The sequence below is a fragment of the Cebus imitator genome, unplaced genomic scaffold (assembly GCF_001604975.1).
Source record: "Cebus imitator isolate Cc_AM_T3 unplaced genomic scaffold, Cebus_imitator-1.0 Scaffold108, whole genome shotgun sequence".
NCBI lineage: Eukaryota > Metazoa > Chordata > Mammalia > Primates > Cebidae > Cebus > Cebus imitator.
Window position 1 is genome coordinate 5791560 of NW_016107423.1, and position 14317 is coordinate 5805876.

At 34.9% G+C, this 14317-nt stretch overlaps 1 protein-coding gene across 2 annotated transcripts in view; it reads right to left on the reverse strand.

The window, feature by feature from the left end:
- TRPC4 (transient receptor potential cation channel subfamily C member 4) overlaps positions 1-14317 on the reverse strand; it is a 208741-nt gene that overhangs the window by 22378 nt on the left and 172046 nt on the right. For both annotated transcript variants that reach the window (XM_017538019.2, XM_037741842.1), the window contains 2 exons: positions 13129-13268; positions 2223-2536 (listed from right to left, as the gene is read on the reverse strand). In XM_017538019.2, the coding sequence (XP_017393508.1) occupies positions 2223-2536; positions 13129-13268 (454 nt within the window). The remainder of the gene's footprint in view (positions 1-2222; positions 2537-13128; positions 13269-14317) is intronic.

The following is a 14317-nucleotide window of genomic DNA, read 5'->3' on the forward strand; positions in this document are numbered from 1 at the left end:
TCTTTTCTTTGTAAATTACCCAGTCTCGGGTATTTCTTCATAGCAACAAAAATGGACTAAGACAGGAGGCAGGGGACAGGCAGATCAATGAAGGACCTAAAATATCAAGCTAAAGAATGTGGCAGTATCCTGTAAGAAACGGGAAACCATTTTGACACTTTAAACAGGGGAGCATCAGATTTGGTTTAGAAAGATAATTCAAGAAGCATAAGGGAAGACATATGAAATAAGGCAGATACCAGGGGCAGGGGTACCTAGATTTGGGCATGAGTGGAGAGCAAGGGAAGAAAATGCCAAGATAATATTGACTGATCACATATGGAAGAGATGAGGAGAAGACAAGATCTAGAATACGATGTACATTTTTCATGTAAGTTTCTGTGTGGATTGTGGTGATGTTGGCTAAGAAAAGAAAAGGAGTTAAGCAGGAGGAAGAATATGTTTTAGAGAAACTGTTAAATTCTCTTTGATTGAATTTAAGTCTTCAGGAGACATGTAGAGAGAGGTGTCCAGTAGACAGTTGAATATATTGTGAAACCTGAGGATAGAAGTTGATGCTAGTAATATAAATATGGAAGTTATGTGTTAGACATATAGAGCCAAATCCAAAAGCATAGATGAGTTTTCACAGGGGTACTGTTAAGAAGGTCTCAGGTTAGTATGCCAAGACATGCCACTATTTAAAAGCAGTAATGAAAATAAAAAATTATCAGAGTGAAGTGAGAAAAGCTAGAGAAGCAGGATTTGAAGTGAGAAAAATAATAATACAGAAGTTAAAAGGGGACAGGATTTCCCAAATGGAAGTGTTAAACAGGGTAAAATGAAGCAGACATGATAAGTAAAATGTAAGCAGAAAAATGTCCATAGGTAGTAGTGATAAGAAGGCTCTAGATGATAAGTTTTAGAGCAGTTTCAGTGGAATGATGGAAAGAGAAGCCAAATTGTAATTGGATAAAGTCTGAGTGAGAGGTGAGGAAACAAGATGTCTTATGTAAGCCTCTTTTAGGGTTAGTTGGGCAAAGGAATGAGAGAAACAGAAGTAGTAGCTAATGGGCTGCAGTGAGCCAAGAGCGCACCATTGTACTGCTGGGCAACAGATCGAGATTTCGTTAAAAAAAAAAGAAAATGAAATGATTGAGGGAAGCTGAAAGAATTTTGTGTTTAAGATCCACAGTTGTATAAAATCTATTTCTGAAACTAATGAGGTATCAATGGCTAAGATTTAAAAATTATGTGCAAAAACAAAGATGATGAATTATTAAAATGAAGCTTTAAATATTGGGGCTAAGATAAAACAGATGTAGAATTAACACAACGAAAGCATTTTAGCTGTAAGTGATTTTGTTTATGTGAGATTATTGATTTTCTCTAACTTGAGAAATTACCATCCTCTCATAGGATACACAATTCTATGGCTCACGAATAACGTATGACTTTTAAAGTCATCTACAAAATGACAGTGTATTCACACATGCTTACGGTGCAGAGGAAAATCACTTCTCTTATTAATTCATCTGCTTAGTAACCATCTGTTTGTCACAGTTAAAAAGAAAAAGGAAAGATATAGAGAGGAATAGCCTGAGAGTGTGTGACCATCAAGCTGCGCTGTTAGCAAACCCGTCATGAATATTACTGTGAGCTGACAATACACACTGCCTATGGCTCGTTCAGGTGTAAGGGCACAGAGAGTTTTGTGTGCATGACAATAGTGGCTAGATTAATCTTGGATTTCCATTTGCACTATTTTTAGATGGTTACATTTTTGTGTAGGCAACTAGAGAATGAAAGAGATACATGAATGGACTTCATGCATCATGGTACCTGGGAAACAAATGAGGAAACATTGAAACCTACTTGAATTTTCCAACATGAGTGATTTTACATATGTTCTATCTTTTAATGTACTTGTAAGCTTTCATAGTACATAGGTTACCTTTTTATTGTACATCTAAAAAAATAGTAACTATTGCTTTCTTTGTCATGAAGTAATTTAGAAGAAAAGATGATTTTACTAAAACGAAAAATAAATGTGCCAGGTATTCTTTTTCCCGTCAGAAGTTTTCATTTCTATTCAAAGCCACGTTAATTCTGTTTTCTGCCTTAACCATAATTTTAATTCCCCATTTTCTTTACAACCATTTGTCGTAGGTTTTTCAAGTTCGTGATGTGGTGCACCCTAAATGCTGTACAACATTACCAGTAGAAATGTCTATTAGACTTACGTTGAAAATGCATTATTCTGCTTTTCACATCGTATGCCTTTGCAGGTTAACCCTTTCGTTTCTTCATAATAGAAGTACAATTGATTCAGCCCATTTGCAAATGCTAGCAACACAAGGCAGTATATGAATAGAAACTTCAAAATGTCCAGGAGCATTCTTCCCAGAGATATTTGCAGAGGTCCCAGGTGAGAATTTGCAGTAAACAATGAGATCAGACGCAGAGAACTGAAGATGTTTGCAATAGCAAATAAAGCCTCTGCCACCAGAGTGGGATGCCACATGTCCCATGATTCTCGTGGATTAAGGGCACTGTACTGGAGAAAACAGAGAAACAAAGGGAAAGTAAAACAAACACACGCATATAAATATATCAAGGTCAGAGTGCTTTTCCAGGTTGACCCAGCACAATCACCTACTGCCAGGAAGCTCATGTCATTTATGATGCTAGCAGTGATATTAATCCACACAAAAATAAGGGTTTACTAAATTATAACTTATGAACTGTAATCGAGTGGCCTCCAGGTCTGTCCTTATCAAGGGTAGTTTTTGTTAGCATGTTAATTACATGAGTCTTTTAATTTTCTAATAGAACTGTTTTTAAAAAGAAAAGGATAATGTTATATCCAGAAAAAGAAACCCTATCTGAGTTTATATCACGGAAAGGTATAAATATGACAGCAAAGAAAACTACATCATAAAGGAAAACTATTAAATTTTGAACAAAATAATTGATGACCTTGTTTATGATTTTTGAACACACTTGCCAATTTTGGAGAATACATGTAGGTTACAAATTACATATGAATGAGTAGATGTAGTGGTCTGTTGCTATGGAAACAGAAATAACCAACATGGGCAAAAACCATCAGTGCTTCCTTTCTGCTATGTCCTAAATGTAAATACAACCTAACTTAGAAATCATCCCAGAAGTCATTGAATTGCTAATTTTTTACATTTGATATGTAGGAAATATAACATTTATCTGAACATTCTTTAAGTATGTAAAATATGTGATTTGAGAAAAAAATTGGTACTTTAAACTTTGACAAGCAATTATTTAAGAAGCAAGCAGATTAATTAAAATGTCGGATTTGAATTATCCTGATATGGAAACATATAAAGAACAAAATAAAATTTAACTGTGTACTATCGAGGTAAATTTGTATCCTTTTAAAAAAGGGTCAAGTATGCTCTTTGAAATATTGTAGTATGAAAATCTGCGATTAAATCTGTATTTGAACTGAACAATAAATTATTTGCTTCCTACACATCACTGAAAAATATGTCTAGACAACCAAGGTATTTTTCCAATGGAAAGAAAGTTAGTGGAACTCTGAGTCCCATAGAATATTTTCATTCTTTTAATAACACATTTTACATCAAAGACCTTTACAGATGTGAATCAATTAATTCTCCTTGAAACTCATAGATAGTACTTTTTAAATCTCTCTGGGATAAAATGCATTATAGGCTCCTGATCTTATTCAGCACTCAGACTCTTGCTTGACTGGCAGTGTAAAACAATCAAGTTTGAACTAGAAGAAAATTATTTTCTATTTTTAAATCCCGATAAATGTTCTTGAACATTCCCACACATAGCTTCCGCATAAAATAGCTAATTACTGAAGATGTCGAAAAAAAGTTAAAATGTTTTTCTCATTCATTATGACAAATATCAGAGTGAAACTTGGATACTAAACACTACCTAATTCTCTCCTTTTAGTCTTGCTATGTATGATGTCACCTTTTCCTTTAAAGACCAACATCACATTTTCCTTCCTTTCCTCACTTCTCTCTTAAAAGACACACATATTGAAGTCCACAAATATTGACAGCTGTCCCCCTATGGTTGATAGTTAATGTTATCAACTATAGAATTAGCTCATAAATATTTATAGTTGATAAATATCCCGCTATGTTCATAGCTAATTCTATTTCTCTCTTTTTTTAACCGAATATAGCTTAGGACTACCTTTCAAAACACACAAAAATGAAACAAGAAGTATTCTTAAGAATGCAATCATTTTCTTGAACTTCTTACAACATTTAACATAATGCCCTGAATATCGTGGGTGCTCAAGAAATATTTTCTCCTGTCAAGTATTCATAGTCCAGTGAGGCTGACAAGCACAACTAATGGTAATAAAAATGCTCTAAGAGATTAACACAAAGTGCTGTGGGAATAGAGAAGAGGAAGTGATTAATTCTGTCTGGGGTGTCTGAGGCTAGGGATGGATAGAGATTACATGTTGTCAAAGATGCTGTACATTGCTCTAAGTTTCACATCCAGGTCAGCTGGATGTGGATCCACCATCACGTCATGACTGGGTCAAGCTCTGTTATGGACCTATTGTGAAAAGAGCCCTTCTTGGTAAATTATCTCAGCAAGACTCAAAAAAAAAGTTGTAAGAGCAAAGTTTTCCATTTTTACAGATTCTGCCCCAGTATGATTATTCAAGTTGATTTCAGAGTCTAGCACTTGTAGTCGTGGCCAGGAAACAAGGCTACAGGAATATATTCACTTTATGCAAGGTCAAGGCTTTAAGCAAACCATTGCTGGCATCTGGGTTAAAGGATGTTTGAATGGCAAACAACCTTTGGAAGTCAAAGATGGAGACCTCCTGAGAAACTTAGGATCATCTTCCTAGAAGCTATGTGCTTACACTCTCAGAATAATAAACCTAGGGACCTTTGCATCCCCAGAGACAATTTATTTACTTTAGAAAGTTAAAGAGTCTTTCTCTTTTCTTCTCCAGGGGAAAGGCAGGCAGCTGGCTCAGCTGCACGGTATGAGTTCTGAAACACATAATTTCCAAGCTCCTCTCCTGTGGTACAAACCCGTGTATACACAGGGTAAGTCTGGCTCTCATTAGGTCCCCCATTGGGGACTGGGGAATCAGGAACAAATGCTAAGTTTGCTATGTAAGTAAATAATTTATCTGTTCTCTGATCCAAAAAACCTCATTTCCTGTCAGGGATTAAGAGGTATAAGTATTAAGTAATTACATCCTGAATTTATTCTTTTTAAGTTTTGCTTTTTGAAATTTTTATCCTGTCCTTCACATATACATTTTCTTCAGTTTTTAACTATAATCATCATTTAATAAAGTGATTTTTATAATTCTTAAAACTGTACCATCCTTTGAATTTGTAAGGAATAATTGTAACTCTTCAATCAGTCAATGAATTTTCCATACCTATTATTAGGAATTAGAATATTGATTTGAATTTTAAAAAATTTCTTTGGCTCTGCTGGTTAAGAGCAATTCTACCCTCACTTTTCCTCTTTGCATGTTTGTCTTTGAGTGGCCTCTTCTCAGTCTCCTTTGGAAGTTCCTCGATCTCATCTGCCCCTTAAAAGTTGAGTTCATTTTTTGGCCGGGTGCAGTGGCTCATGCCCGTTGTCAGCACTTTGGGAGGCCGAGGCAGGTGGATCAGGAGGTCAGGAGATCGAGACCATCCTAGCCAGCATGGTGAAATCTCATCTCTACTAAAATAGAAAAAATTAGCCGGGTGTGATGGCACACATCTGCAGTCCCAGCTACTTGGGAGGGAGGCTGAGGGGGAATCGCCTGAACCCGGGAGACAGAAATTTCAGTGAGCTGAGATCATGCCACTGCACTCCAGCCTGGCATCAGAGCAAGACTCCATCTCAAAAAACAAACGAACAAACAAAAACACACAAACAAAGTTGAGCTCACTCTTTAAGCCTCCTCTCTTCTCATTCCACTCATTCTGCCTGTATGTTTTCCAGGATTTCAACTCTCAATGATTATTCTCAACTATACATCTCCAGCTGAGATTACATGGCTCTTTTCACAATAGGTCCATAACAGAGCTTGACCCAGTCATGACGTGATGGTGGATCCACATCCAGCTGACCTGGATGTGAAACTTAGAGTAATGTACAGCATCTTTGACAACATGTAATCTCACCTAACAGTCCTATTCTGCATTGTACTGTCTGGTTGACTTTTCCACTTCTATATCTCACAGACAACTCAAACTCACATACCAAAAGTGTAACTCATCACCTTTGCATCCTCAGACTCTTTCTCCATTTACCTCTTCTGATCTGGTGAATGGCAATAGGTCACCAAGTCAGAATTTGAGGTTCACCCTAGAATCTCTTATTCCCAAATCCCAGCATCATCTAAACCCAAATCTTACGTAGTAGGTTACTTCCTTCTTTTCATCAGTACCCTCACTATTTTAAAATAATACTTATTTCTCAGATATAACTATAGCACCTTCCTCATTGTTCTCCCCGCCTTACCTCCTCAATCATCTATGTATCTCCTCCAGAATCTTTTAAAGGAGTCAATCAGACCATGTCACATATGATTTAATATTCTTCAATCACAGCATTGTCCTTGAGATGACCTTCTGATTATTCAACATGCTACATAAAGCCTCTGTGTTTCTACATCTTTTAAAGATTTAACTGCCATTCGACTCTAATTAGACACATAATGTTTTGGCTCAAACTTTCAATACTGGCAATTCTTCAAATTAGTCACACATTCTTACCAAAATGCCTTTCCATGAGCATCGTACCTTTTTTTCTAGAATGAATTTAAGTTCCAATTATTTGTTATTTATTCATCAAGTATACATGAGTATGCCTGTTCTGTGTCAGGCACTATCTTCAGGGTTCACGGTAGTGATCAAGGAAGATGCCATATAGGCTTACAACATGGTGAAGTCATACATTAATCAAGCCATGCTAATCCTTTACTCTGACTGCTGATGAGTGGACACAAGGATCCTGCTGATCAGACTTGGCAGCTCCGTGCTATAAAGTCATCCTTGAGAAAGAAATCAAGAGCTACTCTAAACACACATAGGTTTTCCAGATCATTAATTCCTGTATTCCTCCTCTCAATTATTTGTTTTCAGTCTGTACCTACCCTAGTTTGGTTTTGTCTCAATTCTTCATTTCTATTCAGTTTTATTTTAAAGAGAATTGCTCATTTTGCAGATCTATATAAAAGAAAGGTACCTTTGGATTTCTTGTCAGATTCTTATGCAGGGAGGTTTGTCTAAGGCATTTTTAGGTGCTGGACATCTAGTAGAGTGCTTTATATGTAATAGGAACTCAAAAAGCACTCTAGGGAGAAGAATTATAGACATATTCAAAAGCAAAGTGGTTAGAGAATATGGATTATTTTTATAAATGTATCTTGACACAAATGTAACACAGAGGGCTTGGGAACAGTGAGATGAATATGAGAGGATGAGATGAGTTGGAGCCGAGTCATGAAGAGTTTACCAGAAGTGTTAAGAGAGAGAGATGAATTGAATCATAACATTGGATCAGAAGTTTATTGAGTATAGGAAGATATGTTAGTTTATCTTTATATCCTCTATAGTCCCTGATGCATACTTGTGAATGTCAAGTAATAAATAGAAATGAGTACAAATTAAATTAATATGAAACAAAAATATTGGTCAATGAGACTAAATAGAAAACACATGTTGGTTTTAATATATGCTTTACATGGTGAAATCTTCTCTCTTTTCAAAAATTTATCAGATAATTAAGTAGTGAAAGACCAAAAAGATGAGTGTTTTTATCAGGAAGCCATATTATTTTCTCTTCAAGTACGTAATTCTGATTAAACAACTAACATTCAAATCACTATAGCTCTTTGCCATAAAACTAAAGAATATCTTAGACAATCCCACACTTTGGGGAGTAGACTAAAGTTACATCATCATTACAATGAAAACAACATTTTCCCCCTTTCTAGTTAATAATAGATGAAATCTACGAGACATGCAGTTAGAACTGTTTAGAAGAATGGTACTATAAAGAAAAGGCACAATGATGGTTAAAACAAATCTTCTTATTCATAAAAATTTTGATTTTTGAAAATATTATTTCAATTACACAGTGAAAAATGTATTAAAACCTAATCAATTCTGCCAAACTGTTGAAGATAAACACGAGAAGTGTTACATATAGAAAAGGGGCTGGATAATATTTAGAAATAAACCAGACCTAATGAAACTAAAGTAACATTTTATACTTGTGGCCCCCAGGCATCAGCAAGCTCCAGATTAATTAATACTTCATACATAGTGAAAAGAGAAAATGATTGACAAACTTTCCTCTAGAGGATTAGGAGCAAATTAAAAAAAATTTATAGCCCACAAGTTTTAAAATGCCAATGAATCAGGTTAGTAAAGAAAATCCCACAAAACTTTGCATGTAAAACGAATAAAATTGAAGTCATACATATTTTATGCTCTGTCTTTACACATTATAATACGGCTGCATTGTATATAAAAATTAAGAGGAAATACTGAGTTTTTATATTAGGTTCTATTCTATGGCATTAAATGTTTATTGATTTAATCTTCACAAACATTTTATTATATTTGACTATTATTTTTGTTTTACAGCAGAGAAATTTGAGGCATAGATTAAATAACTTGCTCCAAATCACATAGGTAGGGAGTGATATAAGTCATAGTCACGGCAGTTCCATGGCCTCGGTTAGAAGGGCTGTTCTGTGTGTGTTTTAAAGAACGATCTTTCCTGCAAGTAGATGAATTGCAAAAGTATGAACGTCATGAACTGAATTGCATCTCCCCAGATGGAGTCTCAAAGTGTGATGGTATTTGGAGATGGTGTTTTTGGGAAATAATTAGGTTTAGATGAGGTGATGAGGGTGGGTTTTCATAATGAGATTAGTGTCCATATAAGGAGACACACCAAAGTATGCATTCTCTCCCAACCCCTTACACCTTACCCCCACCATGTGAATGTGACTAACCTTCTATAAGCCAGTGAGAGAGACCTCACTAGAAACCAACCATGCTTGATCTCAGGCTTCCAGTCTCTACAATTTCAAGAAATAAATTTCTGTTGTTTAAGCTACCCAGTCTATGGTATTCTATTGTGACAAGCCTAGGTGACTAATACAATGGATAAATTAAACAAGGGTGGCCCCAATGCCAGATGTATTCTAAAAGGTTCTCTTTCTGAAAAGAACAATTATATCAAGGTTTCCTTTTTTTGTAGGACGATACAATTTTTTTGGTCCTGTTCAATGACTTGACCAAAACGACCTACGAATGGACTTTGTTCCTGTTCAGGAATCCTCAAAGGGGAGGTAGAACCTAAACAATCCCAGCAGAGGTCCTAATTATAACACTGGTAACCCCGTCTGCAGCAAAATAGGTGAATCTAGTGTTACTAGGGAGAATTATTAGCATGATTTCATGTACCTTATATTTCATAATTAATAAATCCCGTATCTTCCAGGTCTTACTACCTAAATTTGTTCAAGTCCAATATTTTATCATCTTCTCCTAAGTTCACTGCTGTATTTCAGGCAATCATCATCACTTGAACCATTCCCTGCATAAATGTCATAAATGGATCATTATAATTTACAGGGTAAAATTCAAGTTTGATAGCAATATGTGGAAAATCCTGCTCACTTTCTCCCTGCACACATTTTTTGAATCATGCAAAAGAGACATTGAACTCTGCTTGTTAAACACTCTGACTTTTGCGTATTGTGCCTTTTCTGTCTTGAATGCTCATGCTTGTTCATGATCATGAAACATATCTACTTGTACTACCCCCTGTATAATTCCATGCCATTACAGAAAAGTTCAGTTCCTTCTCTGATGCTACAGTAGCTCCTGTTATAGACCTTACTACATCGTAAGATCCTTGTTTATATGCAATTATCTTTCATCTATCTGACTGTGACCGACTTGAAGGCAAGAGCTACTTCTTGGGTGGATTTGCATTATCAGAAACCAGATCAAAAGCTGTTTCTTAGCGTGCTCCAATAAATGCCTATTGATTTAATTAACTTCTTGATTCACATAATCATTGTTTGCTGTATCTACATCAGACTCTATTTTTATTCAAATAACATACCTATTCTGAAAATAATAATTTATAAGTTATTACAAATTAGCATGAAAAAAATTGAATGATAGAACAAATGTAAGGTAAGGAATGTCAAATCAAGAAGTCAGAGTGATATCACAGGCCCTGACAGTGAGTACTCTTTTGATTATTATCATCGGTCTATATCTCTGTTTTGGTACCAGTACCATGCTGTTTTGATTACTGTAGCCTTGTAGTATAGTTTGAAGTCCGGTATTATCATCAACTTCAGATAATATAATTGAGACTTCCATTCCATAACTTGCCCCATACCATATAGATTGAACGTGATGGGGACAAGTGTGAATCTAGAGCTCAAACTCCCTTTAAACTAAAATAAAGCAAATGAGGAAACACAGTAAATAACTTACAAAAGGCATGTCTAGTGGACTCATAGTATATGAGGAAGGAAGTAAACACAAAGAAAAAAAAGAAAATCTAATTTAGTGTGCTTGTTCTGTAACAGGCACTTTAAATACGTTGACTCATTTACTTCTCATGCCAACAACATAAGGTAGAAAATTTTATTTCATGGATGAGACAAATAGTGAAGAAACAGACTCAAGGTCACTAAACCCAACTAGTAAGTGACAGAGGAAAGGGGCACAAAAATGTGAAATCCACAGTGCATGCCAATGAATACATGCACCCAACTCAAACACACACATTGTGCTAAGTGCAAATCCTTAAGAAAGGACATATCATAATTTATATTTCCAACTAAAGCTGAACTCCTATGACCGTATATTAACAAACGATGTATTTTTTGAAGACTTCCCATTCCTTAGGTCATCTTCCTCTGCAGTAATTGCTGTGCACTTCTCCACATCTCATTTTCCCCCTCTGCCCTCTCCTTTTCATCACCAAGGGTAAGTGGGTTTCATACTAAACCTAAAGAACAATGTTTAGATTTTAATGGTAAAATCAATTTTGTATGTGTAGAATTTACAACTTTTTAACGAAATAAAATGAAATAAAATCCCTGGTGGCTCACGCCTGTAATCCCAGCACTTTGGGAGGCTGAGGTGGGTGGATCACATGGTCAGGAGTTGGAGAACAGCCTGGCCAACATAGTGAAACCCTGTCTCTACTAAAAAAAATACAAAACACTAGCTGAACATGGTGGCAGGTGCCTGTAATCACAGCTACTCAGGACGCTGAGGCAGGAGAATCACTTGAACCTGGGAGGCCAAGGTTGCAGTGACCCAAGATAGCACCATTGCACTTCAGCTCGGGTGACAAAGCAAGACTCCATCTCAAAACAAAACAAACAAACAAAAAAAATCCCACATCTAAAAGTCTTGAGGCAAAACATCCACAAGTATCCATTAATCTATGTAAGCATACTCACTACATACCAGAGTTCTTATGTTCTTATACATGAAAAAATATATGTACTGTATATAAACACCATGCAAATATAGCTTAGTTTAAACATTGTTTAAATAAATGCATCACAGAAGTTTCTTTTGGATTCAATCTCACAAGTCTCTGAGCTATGGAACAGGTCTGTACAGTGCAATGTTCTTCACAGTATCTTCCTTAGATCAACTGTATCAGTATCAACTGAGAGTTTGTTAAAAGTGCAAATTTGGACCTTGTACTAGTACTCCTAACTTAAAACTGATGATGGAGAAAAGGAATCTGAGTTTCAGCAAGCCCTCCTCATAATTCTTATCCACTTGGAAATTTGAAAAGAACCACTATTGTGATATAATCCAAGAATTTCATGATGGCATAATTCCACAAAATACTACATATATTACTTTTAGAGGTAGGTCTAAACAACTTTATGTATACATCTAAGGACCATGACAGAAGAAGGGGATTGGAGAGCTAGGCACTTAATCACAGACTGCCCACCTCTGACATAGATGTGTAATCTCCTTTGGTTAAAAGAGTACCTTCTGCTGTCTTAAACTCTTCAAGGTCATTAACCTCAATGCATTGATAAAATTACCAAATTATGTTTTCATTTTAAAAGATAGTTGCTTTCCAAATATTGACAGAAATTACTTTCCCCTAGTATTTTGGTGAGCATTTTAACCAAAAACTATGGCCTTTCCGACTTCAGACAATTTTTATTCTATCGTAACTGAAGGTTGTCTGCAGAAACACAGGCCCTTATTTTAAGAACTAGGCTAAACAAATAAGAGTGATTCTACATGACAGCATTTTCTAGTTCAGATTATTAAATTGAATGTATTATTTATGTAACACCCAATTAGACATTCTTTATTTTTTACCAATTAACTAGTCATTAAAAAAAAATTGTTTTTTAAAAGAAAGGGAAAAGGAAAAAGGGAAAGGAAAGTCAGTGAAGAAGAGAACATAATCCTTTGGGTTGAAAGAAACCCAATAAAGTACAAAATAATCCCGATTGTCATTACAGAACAAAAATATTTTATGTAAATTATGTGGTTGGATAAGATTGATGTTGTACAAAATCTGGGGGAGTAATGAGTGTGTGAGATTTCAGGCACTGTCATGTTGAATGGGATGAGGAGAAAGAAATTATATTCTGCTCTAATTATATCAAACTGTATTAGTTTATACTGAAATAATAATTTCAATGCCTTGAAAGAGTAATATTTTGATCTTTCCATGATACTTTACCTATTAGTTATAACTGAAAAAAAAAAGATTTGGGTTTCCAAAATTTAAACAAGGTTTGAAGTAGAATTTCATTAGAAATATAAAGGATTAGAAACTAGAGTAGTTCCTGTGAATAATTTTGAGACATCAGTCTACTTAGAAGATGGAAGGGAATTGGGTGATAACTTCTACTTATGAAAACTTGTTTTGTGATTTGAGGTTATGCATTTATTTATGTATTTTTATCCCTATATATCTATCAATAAAATCATGAGCTGATGAATATCACATCGAGAAAAAGCTCTAGGTAACTTTATTAATAAAACTGATATCAATTGAAAGTATATCATTAATAATCGGAACTTACGATTTACCAACAACATAAATAATAGTTACCTTTACAAATGCAACAATTTTCAAGGAGATTGTTGCTAAATATAAGGAGTTCATTACAAAGTCCATTAGATTCCACCAATCATGGATGTAATCCTGAAGTCCGCCATCCCACATCTGTTTAATTTCTCCCCATATGAAACCTGCAATTATAGAAAGATTCATTATTAGTATGATTTCAAAACAACGACTAAAAAAGTAATACACGATTTAACAATTATAGATCTTGAAGACGCAAGAGACCACATTGTTCACTAGAGGCAACATCTATTTTTATAGGTAATAATATTGAGTCCCAGCTGGAGTTTCAGATACCAAGCTGATTCTAGAAGATGTTTAGGGTAGCCTCATTTTCCTTAATCTATTTGATATGTTCACAAGGAAAAATAGTTTTTGAATTATACTGTAACTCCTTTTTAACTATATATATATATATTGGAAAATAACATTTTCTTAAAAGCAAATATCCTGACATGTATTTTTATACTAAGTCGAAATGATTCAAAGATCATGAAAAACAGTGTATCTAGCAATCAAAACTGGTTTCAGACAATGAGTGGAGTTCCTTGTTGTGTTTCTTTAAGCAATTAGTGCCTTCAGAGACCCGACTTTAGTCTTGAGAAATAATGGTTATAGCATTTGCGATAATTCATTAAAAGACTTTATATGTAGCAATAGCTTTAAAGCTATATCCAGAAAAAAAAATTCAATTTTTAATAGGAAATGATTTATTTTCAAATTCTATGAAGAAATTATAAAATATCAGTATAGGTTATTATTTTCATGATCCTATTAAAATTTTATAATTCCATATTTACAGCCTAATGATGAGATATAAAAATATCTAGATTTGATAAATATTAAAAGGGTGACTATGATGTCATAACTATGTTAACACAAGGAAACAATGAGACTTCTTTAAGATAATAGTCTGAGACATAAAACGTAGAGTTGAAAATCTGCTGAGGATGTAGAAAGTTGGAAAAGTATTATCCCTACACTGACTATAAAAATTAAAACTTTTCAAGCATGCATCAGGGAGATGACAAATCAAGGAATCTAAACTTTAAATATAAGCATGTTCCTTAAAGGAACCATGCTGTGAACCTTGGTTCACCTGTGGCAGAGTACACAAGGAAGAGACACTGGCACCATCCAAGAAACTAGGCTGACTGTGAGGTAGCAGGAGAGA